General features: G+C 35.7%; 1 protein-coding gene across 1 annotated transcript; it reads right to left on the bottom strand.

The window, feature by feature from the left end:
• Positions 1–1,431: 1,431 nt before the first annotated feature.
• On the bottom strand, positions 1,432–18,393 carry LOC103721204 (putative MYST-like histone acetyltransferase 1). Its single transcript, XM_008811308.2, has 9 exons — positions 18,168–18,393; positions 17,111–17,206; positions 16,301–16,335; positions 10,935–11,174; positions 8,379–8,447; positions 7,823–7,984; positions 5,571–5,664; positions 4,507–4,655; positions 1,432–2,847 (listed from the first exon to the last, which is right to left on the bottom strand). Exons 1-9 carry the CDS (start codon positions 18,391–18,393, stop codon positions 2,620–2,622), a joined length of 1,299 nt encoding a protein of 432 aa, XP_008809530.2. The 3' UTR covers positions 1,432–2,619.
• Between the last annotated feature and the right edge of the window lie 1,678 nt (positions 18,394–20,071).

Below are 20,071 nucleotides of genomic sequence, written 5' to 3'. Positions count from 1 at the left end.
ATCACCGTCGCTGGGTTGACGCTTGACAGCGGCTAGAGATGGCATGAGATCAACCATGATCCCCAGCCTATGACAAGCGGTTGCAAAATTACTTATCTCTTGCTGTCATATTACTGCACAGAATTTTTGCAAAATTAACGCCTAACGAACGAATTAGATGATGCACTTTAGAAAAGGCTTGGAGCCCACTAACTCCAATAAGGGCCAGTTCAGATAAATTTCAGTGAATCCAAACCTTTTAAGCTAAATGATGGTGAAGGCCAGTCTTGTCCATTCCAGGTAGCAGACCAAGAAAGATCAAATCCAAACATCGAACGGCCTACAGCCGGCCCGTCGCGATCGATCTGGAGGATATTTCGGGGTAGGTGGGTCCCGCGCGCAGAAGGAGATGCTGCGAACGCGCGCTCCTGTCGCCGGCATGAGACGTGGCGGCATCAAGTGCCGTTCGTTGCCTGATCCCGTCGTCGTGGGCCGCGCGGGGATGGAAGGATTCGATTTCGAGGAGGGGGCCCATCCACATTCAAAGTTCGAGACTGCCACAACCCGACCGTTCTACGAGTCCGCCAGAAGGAATTTTGAAATGGGAGTGGGAAATGGCCCCCTCGATTTTGTTTCGTTGTACCCGCGGAGGAACATGGAACACTAAATCTTAATGATCTTCTGACACGTTGCGTTAGGACCAATTAAATAGTGCCAACGCTTTACAATCTAGCGCAGATGCGCTACTGTTTCAAGGAGGCGCATATGATTCGGGTTCGTTCAAGTTAGAGGCTAAACCAGAATTAAACTGATCTCAATCGGTCACCAAGTTGGTTCAAGTGAGAGGCTAAACCAGAATCGATCTTATCTCAATCAATCATCAATTTCTTCTGGAGCTGATCAATAAATATCGAAGCCAACCCAATCCAACTCATTGTTTCTTAGGTTATTCCATTTTTCTAGAAAAAAATTATTAATTTTATTCGAGGAAAAAAATATAATACCTTGAGCTACAATTTATATAGTAATAAAGCTATCAAAGAAGATATTTAGTAGAAGTAACAAAAATAAAAATGACCTAATAATTTATACAAAAAATAGTTATAAACTATGTCTAATACAGATTACCAACTAACAAATGAAGACAAATGCCACGTCTATCGACTTAACCACAAATTTATTTATACATGTAAAAAGTCAATAGAAAATCTAAAGAGATAGATATGGGAAGAGATTTATAAAACCTAACCAAAATCTAACCCGACCCTATCGGGTTTTGCAAAATTGGAATTGACCCTGTCTCATATAAAACCTCACCCAAACCAACCCAACAAGGGAGAAAAACGAAAAAAAAAAAGAGATTGGTTCCGCTCGGTCCGGGTTGACCCAAGCCCATGGAAACCCCTGGTATTTTTTATCTCTTAACAACTTCTAAGATTTTATGAAAACATTTTTATGAAAACAACCAGAAGCTGCAATCAGATAAATCTTCTTCTTTTTCTGTGATAATACCACACACACACACACACACAAAAAAAGAAAAAAGACAAAAACTAGGGGTTCTTTATATAATCATCATCATTAGTGTGATATAATCATCATTAGTGCTTCAATTGCTCCATACAGTTATACTAGCTGCCGTGTATTATTTTAATTTGAGAGATTTCAGTGCGAAGACCGTGAAAACATCTTTCAACCTTTTCAAGATTTCTTATACCAATAAAAACTCAAGAATGGAATCCCATGACAATCAAAAACCCCTTTGATAGGGTTATTTGGGCTGCCATCAAAGAAAAACACACCCATAAATATAATTCTCTCTCTTCGCCAATAGGGAATAAACTGATAAACAGTTGTATACCGTAGTCATGATTGTGTGCCTTTGAACATGCAGAATATGCCTCTTGTATGAAATTATGATGAGAGTGACAGCATAAGACCTACTACACAGCCAATCACAGTGGTGGATTTATTGTCTACTTGAACAAAAGATTCCATGCATCATTAAGTTTGCTGAACTGGAAGATTCAATGATGAAAAGCTTGGAAGGCAAATGAAGCACTTAAACACTGCTTTCAGGTAGGACGGAATTAAGAATAAGCTCAGATTTCACCGGTCACCAACATCCATTCAACCAGTCTGCCGAGATTTTCTACCAAGAAGGTAAACAACTCTTGAGTAGCTAGCTCTAAAATCAAAACATCACCAGTAACAATCCATGTACAATCTGATGACCGACAAACAAAATTGAGATAGACATTAATTTCTCTCAGACACAATCTGATGACTGGTAAATGTCAACCAAGATCTCCAGCAGAAAATAATCTCAAAATCAAAATCCAGCATCAATCTCTCTCGATGGCCATCAATAAGAATCATAATCCTCTCAAAATCCATTAAGAATCATGAGGTGACGTCTGAATATGCAGTGAGGACCGCCACCGGCCCTTGGTTTGTGAAAAATTCTTTTGGACCCACATTTGGCATTGCTCATCTTAGAATATTCCATTATATTTGGCTATATTAGGAAATGCGATACCACAAAGTATGACCAAACAAGAGTTGATTTTGTAGCTTGCACTAGATTGTAGGATGCCCTTCAAAACTAGAAAACAGAGATGTCAACCAGAACACAGCTCATTACCCCCAACCAGGCGGTTGCAATTGGCTAAGATCAACATGGGGAGGCCAAATCAATTTGCTAACATCAACCTTGAGACCTCGACTGCCAGCAGCTTTCAGGTGGTGATCAAGGACCTTGGGGTCTGTACATATGACCTGCCTCCCTTTCTTGTATTGTACCAGGTCCAGACTCTGTAGTGTTCTCAAAATGTCATCAGTTTTCATGGCAGTCATTTTGCTGAGTTCCTACAAATGAACGAAAGAGACCCATTTCCATGGGATTATGATATCTAACATGGCAGTCACAGATTTCATTCAGAATCATACATGCCAATAAGGCCAAGCCATAACACTATTACAACCATCAAGCCCCATCTCGACTATTAGAGGTGGTTTCATAACTCATCATTCAGTAATTATTCCTTTTGAGGGCTATCTCTAGTAATACTTCTATCCTTTTCACATCCTTCCTCACAACTCTATGCATGTTTGCTTATATCTTCTACTTCCCTTTCTAAAGGTTCAATATACATTCAAAAGCCTCTCCCCATGATTGCCTCATCAGATTGTTGTTGCACATGCTCATAAAAATTCTATGGGTTTTCAATCACTTGATCCCTAATTAATGATGAACATTGATCGTTTCACTGCAAGTCTATCTCAATGTTTTCATTTCTACTGCATTCTTCTCACTAGCTTGGACATTCTTGGCCATCATTGAACCATAGAACATTGTGCACCTTTATTGTTTTTTAATAAAATTCAAGTTGTCAAGGGATGCATTGGTAAGATTAACACCCCAAAACACCTCCCCACATAAATTCCTCAGCTCCTTTTAAATGTCTTTCACCTATCTCTCGATTATTTTCTATAATATAATAAGATATTGAAACTGGGCTTGATGTGGTGTCTCCTGTCCATCAATATTGATCAAGGACAATTTTATTTTCATTTCCATTTCAATTGGAGCTGCATTTTGATTATATCCCAAGCATTGCTACAATTCAACTTTTATTTTCGCGTAATACCTCCACAGGATTTATATATCTCTGAATGCAGATCAAATGAAGAAAAAATATACTATCCAAATACACCCTTAACTAAGATATTATGAAAGTCTTGGTTGTGCTGTCTAATCATTTACTAAAGAACTATTAAACCAACCAGCCTCAACTTGACAAGCAATTAAGCCTTGGGACCACATTAACTGTAATACAATTTCCTAATAACCGTCTGTGATAGAGATATACATACTAGATATACCACTATTTAGGCAAATATTGGTTAGTTCTCTGTGAGAATACCGAGGAATCATTAAACTGTTTTAAGAAATCACATGTTCATATCTTTTTCTTATACATGCTTCACAAAGTTACCTTCAGTATTGATACTTTTCCTAGTTTTCTGCATCAGCACCTTTACTTTTCTAGGTTGATGTGATGACAAAAGTTAAAACATAACAACAGGTTTAACTAAGAAGTATGTGGACAAACTTGGTACTTGTTTATGATTTTTAAGATAAATATTACTTCTACAAATAAAAAAGAGAAGGGAGAGGCCTATGATGTGCATGTTCCACTCACAACTAAATCCTTCCAATGTGGTGGAAAGGACTGGCATACTAACTAGGTGCGACCGCTCTTGACTTTTGACTAAGATACTACACTCAATGCAGCAATCAACCTATAAATATATCCCATAGAATGACTAATGTATTTGCATAATTTGAATATTAATCTAGAAGTAATGATGACAAAATCCAGTGTCAGTGATCGTTGCTATAGTATGCACAAGAATATCCTAATATAGTCAACCCATTTCTTTCAAAATTAATTACACAAAAAGGGACAAACAGTAATTCTTTGTTAAAAAATTATCATGAGAGAAGTGCCGAAGGATGCTAACCTGGATGGAGATATCATTCTCACTTTTGTGCTCTTTCAGGGCATTCAAAAGAACCCTAGTCCAGTACGATTGGTAGCTTCTCCATCCCAGATCAGAGAGTGGTCTCTCTGGTGTCCCCGCTACGCCCTCCTTCTTTGAAAGTTCATAGGCTGTGCAGAATTGCTAATATGCAATTTATACCATATAACCAGAAGAAAGCAACCAACAGGGAAAAGAGTAACATTTACAAAAATAATACATTGATGCTTTTCCTACTTTGAAAGTTCATAAGCAGCACAGAATTAGCATTGCAAAAGTGCATTTGAGACTATAACCAGAAGAAATGTTTACAAACATAATAGATGTTTTCCAACCAGAAAATGATAGTCTTTGCGCATTCAGTATCGTCCATGATTTATGCATTACAGTCAATAGCTCTGAGTTATTCCATAGTTCACTACATTATTGTCTCAAGGACCATGGATGAAGGTAATGTGTATTCCATAGTTCAATAACATATTGTTACTTGAAAGTTGCATTTCAGATATTCAAAAACAAGTTCATGATGGAAAGGGCTATAATTATTCAGTTATATTTAAAGTTTAGAGTTTAGCTACAAGAAACTTAGACTGCTAGATACATGCACTCTTGGATGCAAATGTTGAAAAAACAACCTGTTCAAATGTGTGAAGATGGAAAACAATACAAAACGCACATTTCAGCTACAGAAACTGCATTAAACTGGAAGAAACTGCTCATATATGAGACAAGCAGAGTTAATATCATAGATTAGTTCGTCAGTCAAATGTCCAATATTTAGACTCAGGATTCCATTCTGACCTTCTAAGAATACTTAAATGATGTGTTATGCATATGATCTGAACACTGGAATTTGGCCTCATAATAATAGGAATGCAAAAGATGGAGGTTGCTTTTGACTGACATGTACTTTCTCAAAGCAACTACAGAAAACTAATATAATATGCCCTAGGCCATTATATATCTATCAATATCTAGATATTGTAGCTATCAAATTATCGAAAGAAGAACCAACGAGCATCGGGATAACAAGGTAGGAAGCTTACAAAATGCAATAAGAAACTTCCCATAACCTTTGTTCTGGTATGGGGGAAGGGTGAGAATGCAGGACAAATTGTAGGACTCTTCTGAGTATTTTTCCTGCATTATAAGATATGAGTAGAAAGAAAACATATAGATTGGTGAGAGTACAAAATGAAAGCATATCCACTTGAAGATATAGGAAGCTATTAAATGAAATTAAGACACAAAGCCACATAAGACAAGAGTGTTTGGTAAGTGATTACTTCAGCTAACTTCAGTTCTTGTCAACTCCTTCTCCAATTCTAGTTCTTCACTCGGTTGCCTTCCTAATAAACTTATTTATTTGTAGACCACCACCTCATTCCTCTTTCTTTTCCTCCATTCTAGCTTCTTAACAAAATTCATATTGTTTATGGCAGCCAAAAACTGATCAAAGAACTTCTGAAAAGAATATGCTAAACAATTTTATGTGTAATTTGAGACTATAGTGCATGTATTTTTCTAGACGAAATTGAAAAAAGTTCTATTGTTCAAAAAAAAGTGTCCTAATGAAATTAGAACTAACGAGCAACATTAGATGCGTTGCAAGAAATGCATGGGGAGCAATGACCCTAAATATATAAAATTTATATGTTATGGTCCTTTTGTAGGGTATGAAAGTACTATACGTCTGCAGGAATGCATGAACTAGTATTAAGAAAGATACAAGTATCTCCAAGTACACCCCTCAAGCCTAAAGTTTCAATAATCAACTTTTTGCCCAGTGCGTTCTGAAAATGAGCATTAATAACAGATGGTAGTGACGTCCACAACATATTTCTAAGGAAATTATAAAGTATAAGGTGTTGAGACAGATTTAATCATTCTCTTATTTCACACTCATGAGAAAATGGATTTTCTTTCTCTCTAAACAATATCTTTATTATGAGTATAAGTAGTATATGTGCACCCCCATGTTGAGAAACTAGACAATCTCTATGGCAGTATAGGACATCCCACAATCTTGGCCTCTACACTGAAACAAGGAATTATAGAAGTATAAAAGATAGAGAAAAAAGATCTGGATATGCAAAAAGGAATACATAGAGAGGACCTTTAAAAGAAGTCCACCAAACAAAGAGGCAAATGGAGAAAAATTTCTCAGATAGGTTACAAGCAGGAAAGATAAAGTGGAAAAGTACTTCTACAGAGTTATGCACTTTTCAATGGGAAGAAAATTGATTCCCCGGAGAGGTGATTTTCACTGCCTTTATGTTCTACAAAAAAAGGCAGCCAGATAAAAATGTCTCGGATAGATCGTAAGTAGGAAGGATAAAGTGGAGATGTACTTCTATGAAGTTACAAACTTCTCATATGCAACTGAAATCTGAAGAAAGTTGCTAGGAGAATTTAAAAGAAATGACTAAGCTTGAGTATAGAGCAAAATGTTAGGCAGCTGAGAGGGGATATGCACATGTGTTAAAAAATTAAGAACGTTGAGGTGGAACATGGTAAACTGAGAAAGCTGAAGTTCAAAACTAATACTACAATAATGATTAAGAGTGGAAATAATAGGCAATAAATTGGTGCATAATGTTTGAGAATGTTGTGATGGATCTATATGAAACTGAAGAACAAATAGAGAGATTTGAGAAGATAGAGAGGAATAAAAAATACAGCACATATAGATTTATGTGGTTTGGCCCCAATACACCCTACCTCTTACTTTCCTAACAAGGCAAAAAAAAATGTACTTCAAAAATCAACTAGGGTCCTGTGCACATCGGTGGACGACACGTGTTTCCAGCACGCTCTAGACTCATGTCTCATGTGGCCGGGATGTGGGACCAGCATGAGCCATGGCCAACAACATCAGCTGCCTACCGTAACATAGGCTTGGGCCACGGCCGGCACCGCACCATTCACGCCCATTGCCAGCACTACTCCAAATTTGTCGAACGGAATCATGGAGTGGGGTGGATCAAGGAATTCAAGGTACCCTTAGTAGAGAAGTTATATTAATGTATAGCACAAGAAAAAGTGGTTTGAGTTGAATGGTTACATAAAAGAAGTGATAAGGAAAATAAGGCTTGGACAGAGATATAATAGGATATTTCAACTTCAAAGAAATTTTCCAGTTGAGATGACTTGGCCATCAAAAGAAAACACCTTGGAAAATCAATCATGTTATACCCTTATCATCAAATTCAGGAGGAAACTAAAATAAATTTGGAACCTCATCATAGTAAAACATCTCAATTACGATAAGTATCAAAGATTTCATTAAGAAGTTTACCTTAGAAAAATATGCAACCATGTGGCAACCCCGATCATCGCATTTGCAAAGAATGTGAAATAAAAATGAAGCAACCTCACATGGCATTAACTTGTGATCAAGAAAAAATTTTGCCAAAATGCAGAGATTTGTTGTGTAAACTTTGTTCTTCATGCCATCAACCTGTTAAATATTTTCCTGTCAGGAAAAAGCTAAAGCACAAAAATATAACCAAATATATCATGGTCATCACACTTAAGATGGAAGAGAATCAACAATGTGAGACAAGAAAGAGAAGAAATGATTAAGAAGAATCAAACCAAAAACTAATTGTCATATATTTAGCTGTTATCAAAGACATCAAAGCCAAATGAAATAACCAGGAAGCTTAAAAGATTACTATATTATGGATGAATATAGCAGGAAAATTGTGAATACAATACAACCAACCATAAAATTAATTGTAAGGAGGAAATTACTTTTGTAAGTAAACATAAATCTTCAGTCACTAAAAAGATACAAACTAGGAAACAATTGAAATCAATAAATAGAAATTTCAATAAATAAAAATTCTTGCCTCAAATAGAGACAGGGCACCACTGCGGTAGATCTCATTGCCTGGGGGATACTTCAGGTCACATTTCCTCTTTTTGGTTAAAAGAAAAAAAAAATAAGTTGTTTTGTTAATCACAGAACTCAATGAAACAAACAAATATTTGAAAGCCAGGAAAGGAAAAAACAAGAGTAACATTGATGCATGCATGATCAATACCATGAACAGGAAAAGATCCTTCAGAAAAAAATTTAATCACCATTCTTTAATGCAAAATAAGTGAAGAAAGTATTTGAACTTGACTGGCCTGCAAGCTATATCACATTATCCATAACAAAACTTAATAAGAGTGTATGGAATGTTCAATATATACAGACTGAATATGTTCTTCCTTCATGATTCATTGGCTCCTATCTTAAGATCGATAGTCATGAGTCAAGAAATAGAATAGAGCTAACAAATTTGGTTCTAATCAAAATATTTGAGGAGCAAGTGCTCTGTATATTGCTCATGATAGAAGGTATCTGCAGAAAAGGAAACAAAGGAAAAGCTCTTATAAGCAAGAGAGGGATTTTGGCTATGTTCCCAATGAAATGCTCAAGAATTTGCAGCGACCTTTCTGCATTCTCTTTTAACTTGGGTGCATTTGTCAGGAAATATACTTGTTATTTAAGAATCTTACTGTTAAACCATTGTTGGACAACAGTAGGTTCGTTATTGTGCAAATTTTAGCCTTTATCCTACTATATGTGCTTGAGTTTCACAATGTTTGCCAGAAGTGATCTTATTTCATCTCCAATATTGTTACTTATTAACCTGTTAAATTTATGACATCAACAGAGCATAGCTTTAGCTCACAAGAGCTAGTCATTTGGATTGAGTGGGTCACAGTTTGCTCTCCTGTTCTCTGTTGGCCTGCAATCTTAAGACACGTTTTACACCATGCAACAAGTTGATGACCATGATCGCTTCTTTTGTGTAGGCTTCAATTTCAGTCCAGTAGTCCAAATGTTTGTTAATGCCATATATGGTTGTAAGTTGTAACTATGTGGTTCTGGCAAATATGTAATGATTAAGGTGCTATGGATGACCAGAAGCAAAAGAAAGCTAGAAAATGACATTTCATTTACCCTATGGTATATAAGTAAGTCATCTCTTTATTTCTGGCCCCTTCTCATGGCTCCTTGGAATGTTTTCATTTTAGCTCTATAGCATGATATGACTGCATTTTCTTCTACCAATTTTCTTGTGGCTTCTTGAAATTCAAATCGTTTGTGACTAAGGCAAATGATGTATTTGACAAGTTAATTCAGTGACCTTGGAGTGAACTACTATCCCAGAACCGATGCATTTCTGTACCTCGAAGCTAAATATTGATGTAGTTCCATAACAAGGTTTTCAGGTCTTGGCAGTGTTTCAGATGTAGGTCCATGGAGTTTGCTAAAATCTGACTAACCACAAGTGTCTCCAAAGAGGAAAAAACATCCCCCATTTCACCTCCACGCCCATGCCCGCGCCCCCCCCCCCCCCAACACACACACACAAAAAAAAAAGAAGAGAAAAAATAGAGCACAATATCCTATCATTAGTTCAGGAGAAGGATCTAAAGGATGCTGTGCATCGAGGAACAGATACTCACCTTCACCAAAATTTCAGGCCAAGTCTAATATCTATGTGGTTGTCTCAATATGAAAAGCTAACAAGGCCCCAAATTCCTTAACAGAAAATCCTAGAGCATTAAATTTTTCTCTAGTATTAACCATCACCGTGGTCCTCTTCTCATTTCAAGTAATTTCAGAAAAATCAGATTGGCCTGCGATATTTACAAGTCCAGCAGCAAACCTGAACCCCACTAGTACTCTTTGTGATCCTGCAAATCTAAGCTTATTAATCTCTGAGATTCTACTGTTTCAAATATCACATCATTGTGGTGTAAAATGTAAATAATCAAGAGGGAATGTCTAACAGGATTAAGGCAAATGTTTATGAAGAACTTAAGAGTAAATTTTGGTGATAATGATATCAACATTCTCTAACTCAAATGGATCCCAGAAAAGCCTGCCCCCTCAGAGATGCTTAATCCACTGTGTCTTAAGAAGAACTCTTTGTGCATCTTTGCACTCTCCCCATAAAGTGAAAAGTCACTATTCAATTCCAAATAGAGAAGGCTTCAATGAAATCCCCCAAGGAAGATTATCACCTCATTGTGCCGTAATGAACTTTTAATCATGTATGTCATCTAATTCAGATAATCCCTGCATTATACACATACATATGAGCTCCCAAATGATCATGACCATTTAAAGGACACAACAGAATATCACCATGAAATTGCTTTTCAACAAAGCAATATGATTATACATATGTCCTAAGTGGTGACATTTGTTATGTCTGATTACAAGTAATATAACATATTTAGAAAAGTGAAAACTGCAAGCTGAGTGAGGATTCTAAATAAGTAAACTGAACAAAGTGCTATAAGATAAATTCATAGATGACTCATCATTTTAAATATGGAAATGCATTTAATGGTTCTATATCTTCAAGAGTCCAACTAGTATAGATCCATATGCAGCTCACCATATGCCTCTGAAGCTGTTCTTTGGTCTCTAAAATATTGAGGCAAAATTCACAAAAGTACAATTTCTTAGAGTTCTTGTACTCTGGTGGTAAAGGGGAGAAATACCACGTGGCAATTTCATATCTTCCAAGTTCTATTGTTTCTATATTTTTAACTTTAGTCAAGGCCCAGTGTTCCTGCAAACTGGCAGCATCAAATCCCTCATGGCCCTGATGATGATGAAAAAGGTGGCGGTTAACCTTTTATCAATAACCATAAAACGCAATAATCTAATGTTGACATGCAGAAGAAAAGAAGCAGATACATGATGGTCAAACACTGCAAAAAAGACAGTCAGTATGAAAGCTATCCAGAAAAAAGAATTCATTTATTTGCATACTAGTTTTTTTTTTTCCTCTCGCTTATTATTCATATAATAGCTTCCTCCTTTCTTATCCAAAAGATTCATTTCTATCAGTTGGATTTAAGCATATCTTATTCACACACATGTAAGCATTGGGATCCGGAGTATATACATAAGTTGCGCATTTTATTTGCTGGTCTGCTTTGTTGATGTGCATGCTGCCCTCGTTTATAATGATACATATCAATACATTGATAGATGGGATACAATAATTATGCTAGGGTTCCTAAGTGCATATTCTCAATGACGGTAACTACTGGATGTCAGCTTTTGTGATTTGAATCAAATTCTATATGTTATTTCTTGCAGTATTGCCTGAGATATCTACATGCCCCCCCCCTCCCCCCCCCCCCAACTCTTTACAGTAGCTTATCAATTTTTTTTAAAAAAGCATAATTCTTTTTTAAACTAAATCAAAATAAATTCAATTTAGCAATAAGGAAAAAAAGAATATGGGAACAAAATTTTACTGAAACATAGTTTATGATTAGAGAATGTTGTCTTAAGCAGTCTGTAACAGTCTAACATGCAAAATAAATAATGCCCAGTAATAAAATCCAAAAAAAAAAACAGTTCAGAAAGATAATAAAAGATGCAAGATCACAGAAATATATTGGATCTATAACTTAATTCTCAACAGAAAAAGAGATCATGAGATATTTTGTTATCACTTTTTAATCAACAATTGAGTAACAAGTTGTAATGTCCTTGAAAATATCAAATCATTAGTGCAATAGAATATAATAATTCAACTCAACGCTAAACATGATGGGGTACACCATGGAATGAGTCCATTTTAATTGATGCATAATGCATTGAAGATCAGCTATGAAAAATCTAATTCAGTACATAACTACATAGATTAAAGTTAACTGATTCATAGCTGCATATATATAATTTCAAAATTGACTAAAAACTGTAAAGTCTATTTAGTGGGTTAAGGCTTACTGTTTTATTGGTGGGATTTCAAGTTAGACCAAAAAAATCTAATTATCAATTACTTGATTGCTATATTTAAATAAGACAAACTCTTCACTCTGCAAATGTTGGATGTTGTAGAAGAACTTTAATTTGATTTTATTACATACATGCATCATACATTGTCATTGAGAATTTACAAATCAAAATTATTTTGAAAATAAATGATTGTGTCAAACCTGCTCTACAAAGCTAAACTTTCACAAATCCTAATTCCAATACCATTTATGATTCCCCCTAATTCTTTCTTCCAGTTTCCTGCAAGTTGTTTTTCATTGATCAGAGAACTAAAACAAATAAGACCCCGTAAATTTAAGTTGGTATTCATTAAAGAACAGAATATTATGTCATGTTTTATCTTGTTTCTATCTTTAAAAACTATATACACACTTCAATGGATATAGTATAATATAATTAAATCTTGAAACAATAACAGAACTTCATCAGCTACTAGCCAATTACTACTAGATTAACGGAATCAAGTAATAAATCCAAAACTGATATAATTTACTAGATCTTTTATCATCTGAATTGGTTTTGATGTAGCACAAAATAAGGATTTATGGAACCAGTAGCAACCTAAGCAACATATAAAGTTTTCTAGAATAAGTATCATTTCATCAAGATTTAAGACTTCTTTTTTCAGGAAAAATAACATAGATGGTGGAAAGTCCTCAATCCTCATTGAGTTATAGAAATAATTTTCAAGGCCCTTGATCGACATTTGACACTTAAAAGGGTTTAACACTAGATGGATACATTTCTAAACGTAATGTATTTTATAATAAAGCAAAATTGCTATTAATGTTTAATTATAATACAAGTCCTTTAGGAGTTCATGATACAAGCTAGGACTATAACTTCAAGTTGTTGTAGGGCATTTAAGTTAGCAAGAAAAAGGTTGTAAAAACTCGTGGAGAATTTTGTTATATTGCAACTAAGTTCTGGATTTTAAGAATCCCTTTCTCCTTTTCCTCTTCTAGAAATTTGAATTTTGTTTGCTTCTTCACTTTCTTACACCTTCATCTCAGCTTTTCCCCTTATAATTGAAAATTTTGAGAACCTGCCCGGCAAGTTAAAATCCTTCATAAGAGGTGAAATTTAAATACACTCACCTGCACCAGTCTAACCCATTCCAACCTTCATCCTCCTAAGAAAACTCTCTGTCGATGAAGTGCACTTTGTCAAATCTTTCTTTCTTCACCTTGGACAAATTCTTCTCAGTTGCACAAGCTTCAATTATCTAGGTAAGAAGGTAGGTCTTTTGCCCATTAATTAGTCCTTTAAGCTTCTTTCAGGCCCCTCCTTCCCAAAGGTGTCTTGACTAGGAATAGTAGTACACCAATTTTGAGTGCTGATATCAGGTTGAAAGACAGTTGGATTCCTTGATATCTAACAATGGTAATATATGGATGATCATGCTTGTTGATTAATAGTAAGAAAGATTTGTCGTCTCGGTACCGGACCCGTACCGGTACTATTCTATTATTGTGTTGGTATGTCCGGTCTGGGGAGCGGTTTGGCATGCCGATACTCGATATGCCTTCCATACCATGTACTGGTTTGGTTCCAGTACGGTACGGTCTGTACGCAACGATATTGACGGTATGGCAAACCATAATAGTAAGAGTATTCTCTTTTATTCTTTTACTGTTCTTTACGGACCACATAACAGAGATTTGTCATCCCCCACTAGGTCATCCCTAAAGTGGGTGATGCTCAAAAGTGCACCAGACCAATAATGAATCGAGGGAGGACTGCATCCAATCATGCCAAATTACCAGGAACTAAAGTAAATCAAGACCACGAATCCTGCACATCATGCCAGCAAAAAATTGCTCACAGCATGTCAAACTCATGACCTTCTCAAAAGAGGAAAATGTACCAAGTGTCGGGTAAGCCTCGGTTGATTATTAAAGTGAAGGCTAACCACTATGACTCAATTGGAGGTAATCTAAATCACCTTGCCATATTTTCTTTATTGGAAAGATAGTAAAACATCTAATATTCAAGAGACATTATTCTTCCTCTGACTTGTTAAAACCCCATTACTCTAAGAAAAAGAAACATAGGTAAAGAACCTTTAAATGGATTCAGCTCAAAGGCAACTAGAGAATTTTTGTGATGATAATAATAATGAGAATGTAGAGGAAACACAGTGCATGCTCAAGTGTCCCTAGAGAAAAACTATGATGAAGACATGAGGCATGATAGGGATCCTATGCCAGCTATTCATACCATGATTAACAGACCCTGACTCCACGATTGACGTTTATGCACAATGTGACTGCCAATAGATGCTCTATTAACTACAGAGGAACAGACTCAAGTTAATAATGTTTCAACTGAAAAATGATAACCACAGTTTTGAATCTCATGCGTAGCAACAAAGCTTTCATCTACTGCTAATGGACCTCTTTGCCATATCTAGACTGGCTAGAAATGTAAAAGGATCAGCCAATAACCTAAGAACTGGTTTTTCCCAACAGGGAAATTTGATGTAGCAAGAAATCTACTTTTGCAAGAAATCATATTCTATAATATACAAATAATATTTATTGAAAAAAAGCACATAATTTGAATCATGGTCATGCATAGATCTAGCATGCCAATGTCATGAAATAGACAAATAGATGCACCGATGCACACAATAGTCATTCAAATTGTTCTAAGAAGCATCTATCAATCTTTGAAACAAATAACAATCAGCAATGTTGTTAAGGGCAGCATCAAAAAATTCACTGGATATGTGAAATTATTATGATTTCAGTGTTCTCAATATTATGAAGAAAAATTTGTAAATATAAGCATAAGCCTAAAACACTTTTCTTTCACCTGTCTCAGAGCATACACCGGTCGCTTTCCATGGACATCATTATTGTGATCCACCTTACATGCCTTAATCCTTGAGTAAAAAGGATGGGCTTTCATTCAATACATAAATATAATTTGAGAATTACTTGTTTCGTTATCGGAGAATGATTATGTCAATAGCATGTTACACCTGCGCATGTCTGTGATTCAAGAATTAAAATACTTTGGTCTTTTCCGATAAACAGTACGACAACAGCGTATGTGCACTGCATGTCACAAAAAAAACAGGATGTGTGGATCGGAGAAACCAACCTACAGGATGGGGCTCAGGCTTCTTTTGGAATAACATGGGGAGGCTCTGTAGTCCAGATGCATATTTGGATTCTGAAGCCTTTCGCATTACATAAAGGGACTTATATAACATAGGATATGTGATTTTCTTCTATTGCAGGTCCAAAAACACATGCTCTTAATTGCTATTGGATTTATTCATATTACCTATCATTATGTAATTTTAAGATAGTTCAACTGCAATTCAAGAAAGCATTCAGTAGCAATTTCCAATGAGACTTTAGATTTAGTGTAAACTTTCTAATTCTGTTATTCCTGATTTTCCTTAATAACTTGAATAATTTTGATCACATAGTATTTTCTAGTATATGGTAAAACACGGTTTTGGTTAACTAGCATAGCAATCCCGATGTACTCTGATATGAAGGGTACTGCTTTTTGAAGCTGAAATAGAGTTGATAACCAACTAAAACAAGGGAAAATTCTAGCGCACAAAAGCTGAATCTACAGATGCAACAGAGATTTCCTACCCTAGTAAGATGTGGTGTGACTGAAAATAACTAGTAAATACAGTAAACTCATGAGAAGTAAATGGTTGTTTCATTTCTCGTCAACACAAAAACTTCAAGATGATTGGACAACCATATACACATCCAAAAACTTCAGCATTAATCAAGTCTTTTTTTTTTCAATTCTGTTGTTCAAAAATGGAGTTAACGAAGGCATGCAATAATAAATACAATAATTAATATCATCGGCATTATCTAAGCAAATGAAAGGCAGCAATTTATAGTTACATATTCCCAAGAAGATTGTCTTACTAAAAGGTTAACTCATTGAAACATCATTTTTAGTTAATCATACCTCTTTGCTTGCCACCATCTTCCATTTCTGGTGCCGTGTCATCATCTTTGGGACCTATAAAAAATCATATAATGCATTAACTAAATTTCTACCCTAGTAAGATGTGGTGTGACTGAAAATAACTAGTAAATACAGTAAACTCATGAGAAGTAAATGGTTGTTTTATTTCTCGTCAACAAAAACTTCAAGATGATTGGACAAATATATACACATCCAAAAACTTCAGCATTAATCAAGTCTTTTTTTTTTCAATTCTGTTGTTCAAAAATGGAGTTAACGAAGGCATGCAATAATAAATACAATAATCAATATCATCGGCATTATCTAAACAAATGAAAGGCAGCAATTTATACTTACATATTCCCAAGAAGATTGTGTTACTAAAAGGTTAACTCATTGAAACGTCATTTTTAGTTAATCATACCTCTTTGCTTGCCACCATCTTCCGTTTCCGGTGCTGTGTCACCATCTTTGGGACCTATAAAAAATCATATAATATATTAAATAAATTTGGACTTTCTTTAGATGTTCTTCTCTTATAAGTGTGAGATGTCACATATATGAAAAATCTATGACAGTCATCATTGGCAGAAGAGGACAGAACTTCAACATGAGATGATAAGAAACTGGACCCTGCATAACCAATCAAACATGGAAAACATGTTGAAGCATAAAAAAATCATCAATCCATGGAGTTTCAAATATTCCTCAAGGGAATACTCAAAGCCTTCAAGAAGAAACATTTGTATATCAAATTCAAAAGATCATGGAGCTGCAGCATGCGACAGCCTGCAGGCAATGACTTTTTGTTGTTACTAAGATTAATGGTAAGATGATGTGATACCTCTGCAAACACATCAGTGTCCACTGAACTAAGATCTAGCCGTTCAAGGTTAACCCATTGATCAAGCCTCCTATCAACTGCAAAATGGAATGATGTTATGTACAAACAATTGCCAAGCAAAACTGAATGTGAACATTTATCATAATATTTTTCAACAAAGATGTATAACATGAGACCATGTAAAAAGCTGTAAAGGATAAACTGGGAAGACTGAGACCCCACAACACCCTTGATAAAATTCGAAGAAAAATCTTACTAGTTTCTACACTACAATTATGGTGCCAAAACAACTTTATTTTGTTGGCCTCAAAATGATTTAAATATCTTCTCTGGGTAAAAGGGCATTCCACAAATGATTTAGTTCACTGTTTTAAAGAGTTCCCGTTCACTAATTCAGCAATGTAAAGATTTTTGACACATCCAAGAATAAAATCAGGGATGCCAAGTGCAAGGGTTTGAGCAACATGAAGCTACCTTAGCAAGAAGAACAATTAATTTTCCATTTTAACCAACCACTCTGGCATAAATCCCCTTAACACTAAAAAGCCAGGAATGCAAAAGCATATTTCTCCCGTATTCCATAATTATTGACTTATCGAAAACCAGTTTTGAAGCTTACCTCCAGGACCCCAAGCTAAAACATCCTAGTCCACAAAAGAATGTGATTAACCAATTTAAATTCAAGAAGAACCATTTCTCCAAATAGAAGTCCGACCTCACCATGAAACAGGCAAAACAAAAACTTCAAGAAATTTAAAAATTTAAAAGAAAAACTAAAAGAGAGCTAGAGAACATGATACTCCAACCAGATCAAGATAATCTCCACTAAATACAAGAAATCAAACCAAGAACATATACTCTATAACAAAATCAAGAAAATATCTCTAAAAAATAATTGAAAGCATTCCTTCTGTTTAATCACATTGTTATCCCGCTAATCGTAAGCCAAATTTCTTCCAAGAAAGAGAGAAAGAGAGAAAGAAACGAACTATTGCCATAACCCAAGATTACGAAGGAGTAGTCGGGCGATGGACTCACACTCGGTGTAGTGGACGTAGTACTCGTAGTCGTGGGGGTCGCCGGAGGGCGTCTGCCGGCGCTCGATGATCTCGGCGGGGTGGAGCGTCCCGTCCTTCCATCGGCACTTCAGCAGCGTCCCCGTCTTCAGAGGCAGCGTCACCGACGGCTCGGACGTCGACGGCGCCGCGTCGCCGCCGGCGATAGCCTTCCGCTTCCCCCGTTCGCGATCATTCGGCGCGTCCATGGCTTTGGATTGGTTCAAGAAACGGTTCGAATCCAACAGGCCGGTTCGCGGGTCGGAGTCGGTTGGGGAAAATTTGTAAAGAACTCCCTGTATGCTTAGATATTTATATACAACTCCAAGGGATGTGTTCATTACCACATAAAAAATCTCCAGCAAATGCTAGCTGTCTCTTTTTTCCTCTAATGCATTATGGGTGGAACCTTGTTATGATGACATTCTGATAATTTGGGGTGAATGTATGTTAGTTTAGGTCTAATATATGCACGACCTAACAAGTACCATGTTTTGTTCCATTAGGAAGTTTGTATATTAGGTCACATATCTTAAAATCAAGCTAAAGATTACTCGTTTCAATACAACGAGACATTATGCCCATGCAAAGATATAAGAAATAATCAAAATATTTTTAAAAAAATATCTATTTATGTAAATATTTGAATTCTTCAAAATTTTCAGCCAAGAAAACTACATCATGAATCATCGAGTCGTTGTTGTCACATAAAACCAATTACAATGACCCTATGGTTCATAGTATTGCACCATATGATTCAAATCAAATTTATACTCCTTGACGCTAGTTTATGACTGGATTTTAATTAAGCATGCTATACACTATTCTTTTTTATGATGCAATCTTTATTAATCCTACGTAATGATTTAGTTTGAATTTGGTTGGCAAAAATAATGCATGCTAGGTCTTAATATGTCATAGCTCACTTGTCGCCCAGGATTAGTAGCGTACTAGAAATTAGATTAGAGAAAATAATTAAAGAGGATTATGACATGATGTGTTTGTTTTGAAAGAACAGGCCACCTTAGAGTGGAAGGCCTCTCTACCTATCTTCAACTATTAGCAGTCAAAGATTTAAGGTCCAAATTGAAAAAAACAATGCCTTAGTTTATTTATTTATTTATCATGCATTAGTTTGATACCAACATATTCTTAGGAATATTAACCAAGGCTTAGTTTTAAAAACAAATGCAAACAACATTCAATGGATCCTTAGAATCACACAAATTTGAGATCCTTGCAAAACAAGCACTGAAAATGGTTCATATAAAATGCATTATGGCCGGCCTTAGGACCCTTAGAGGTGTCCTTTTCGTTGGTCCAAATCTACCATTTCTTTGGTCACTGAGTTTGAAGCAATTGAAGTTATATCTCAGATGATTTGATACCTTGCTTGTCTAAGGAAAAATGCCATGCAAGTTAATAACCCATAAAGTCAGTTGAAGAAAAAAAACTTATTAAACCATAAAGCCATATATCCATAACTGAGTAAATTTTTCGATGTAGCCTGTATTGTATTAACTTCTATTTTCCAAATAGCATATCTTGCTCTTGAATATAATGGTTCTGCTGCTTAATAATATATGTGAAGCATCTATGAAGAGAACCATGACAATAGACCACTCTATTTCCACCATACTAAAATCAAATGGGTGCTATATATGACATTTTAATGATAAAATGGCACTTGATCCTTGTTTCCTAGAAGCCACGAGGAAGATATCGAGCCTAGGGGAAACAATAGTATGCTTATTTGGTAATAATTCAAGAGTGAAGGTTGTGCGAGAAGAAGATATATAAACAATAGTATGCCTTTTTTTTCTCCTACTTTTTTTTTAAGACTAAGTGAGGTTGATCTCCGTTAGTTCTATCCTATACCCATCCCAT

Source organism: Phoenix dactylifera, unplaced genomic scaffold, assembly GCF_009389715.1.
Source record: "Phoenix dactylifera cultivar Barhee BC4 unplaced genomic scaffold, palm_55x_up_171113_PBpolish2nd_filt_p 000190F, whole genome shotgun sequence".
In the NCBI taxonomy this organism is placed as follows: Eukaryota; Viridiplantae; Streptophyta; class Magnoliopsida; order Arecales; family Arecaceae; genus Phoenix; species Phoenix dactylifera.
Note: the sequence above shows the minus strand (reverse complement) of the source record. Positions and strands in the feature narration are given on the sequence as shown.

Coding starts and splice junctions, on each gene's coding strand:
- LOC103721204 (XM_008811308.2), bottom strand. CDS start 18,393: ATGGACGCGCCGAATGATCGCGAACGGGGGAAGCGGAAGGCTATCGCC. Junction 11,175..16,300: donor GGCACCAGAAATGGAAGATG/GTGGCAAGCAAA, acceptor TATTGATAAAAG/GTTAACCGCCACCTTTTTCA. Junction 2,848..4,506: donor AGAATGATATCTCCATCCAG/GTTAGCATCCTT, acceptor GTTCATTTGTAG/GAACTCAGCAAAATGACTGC.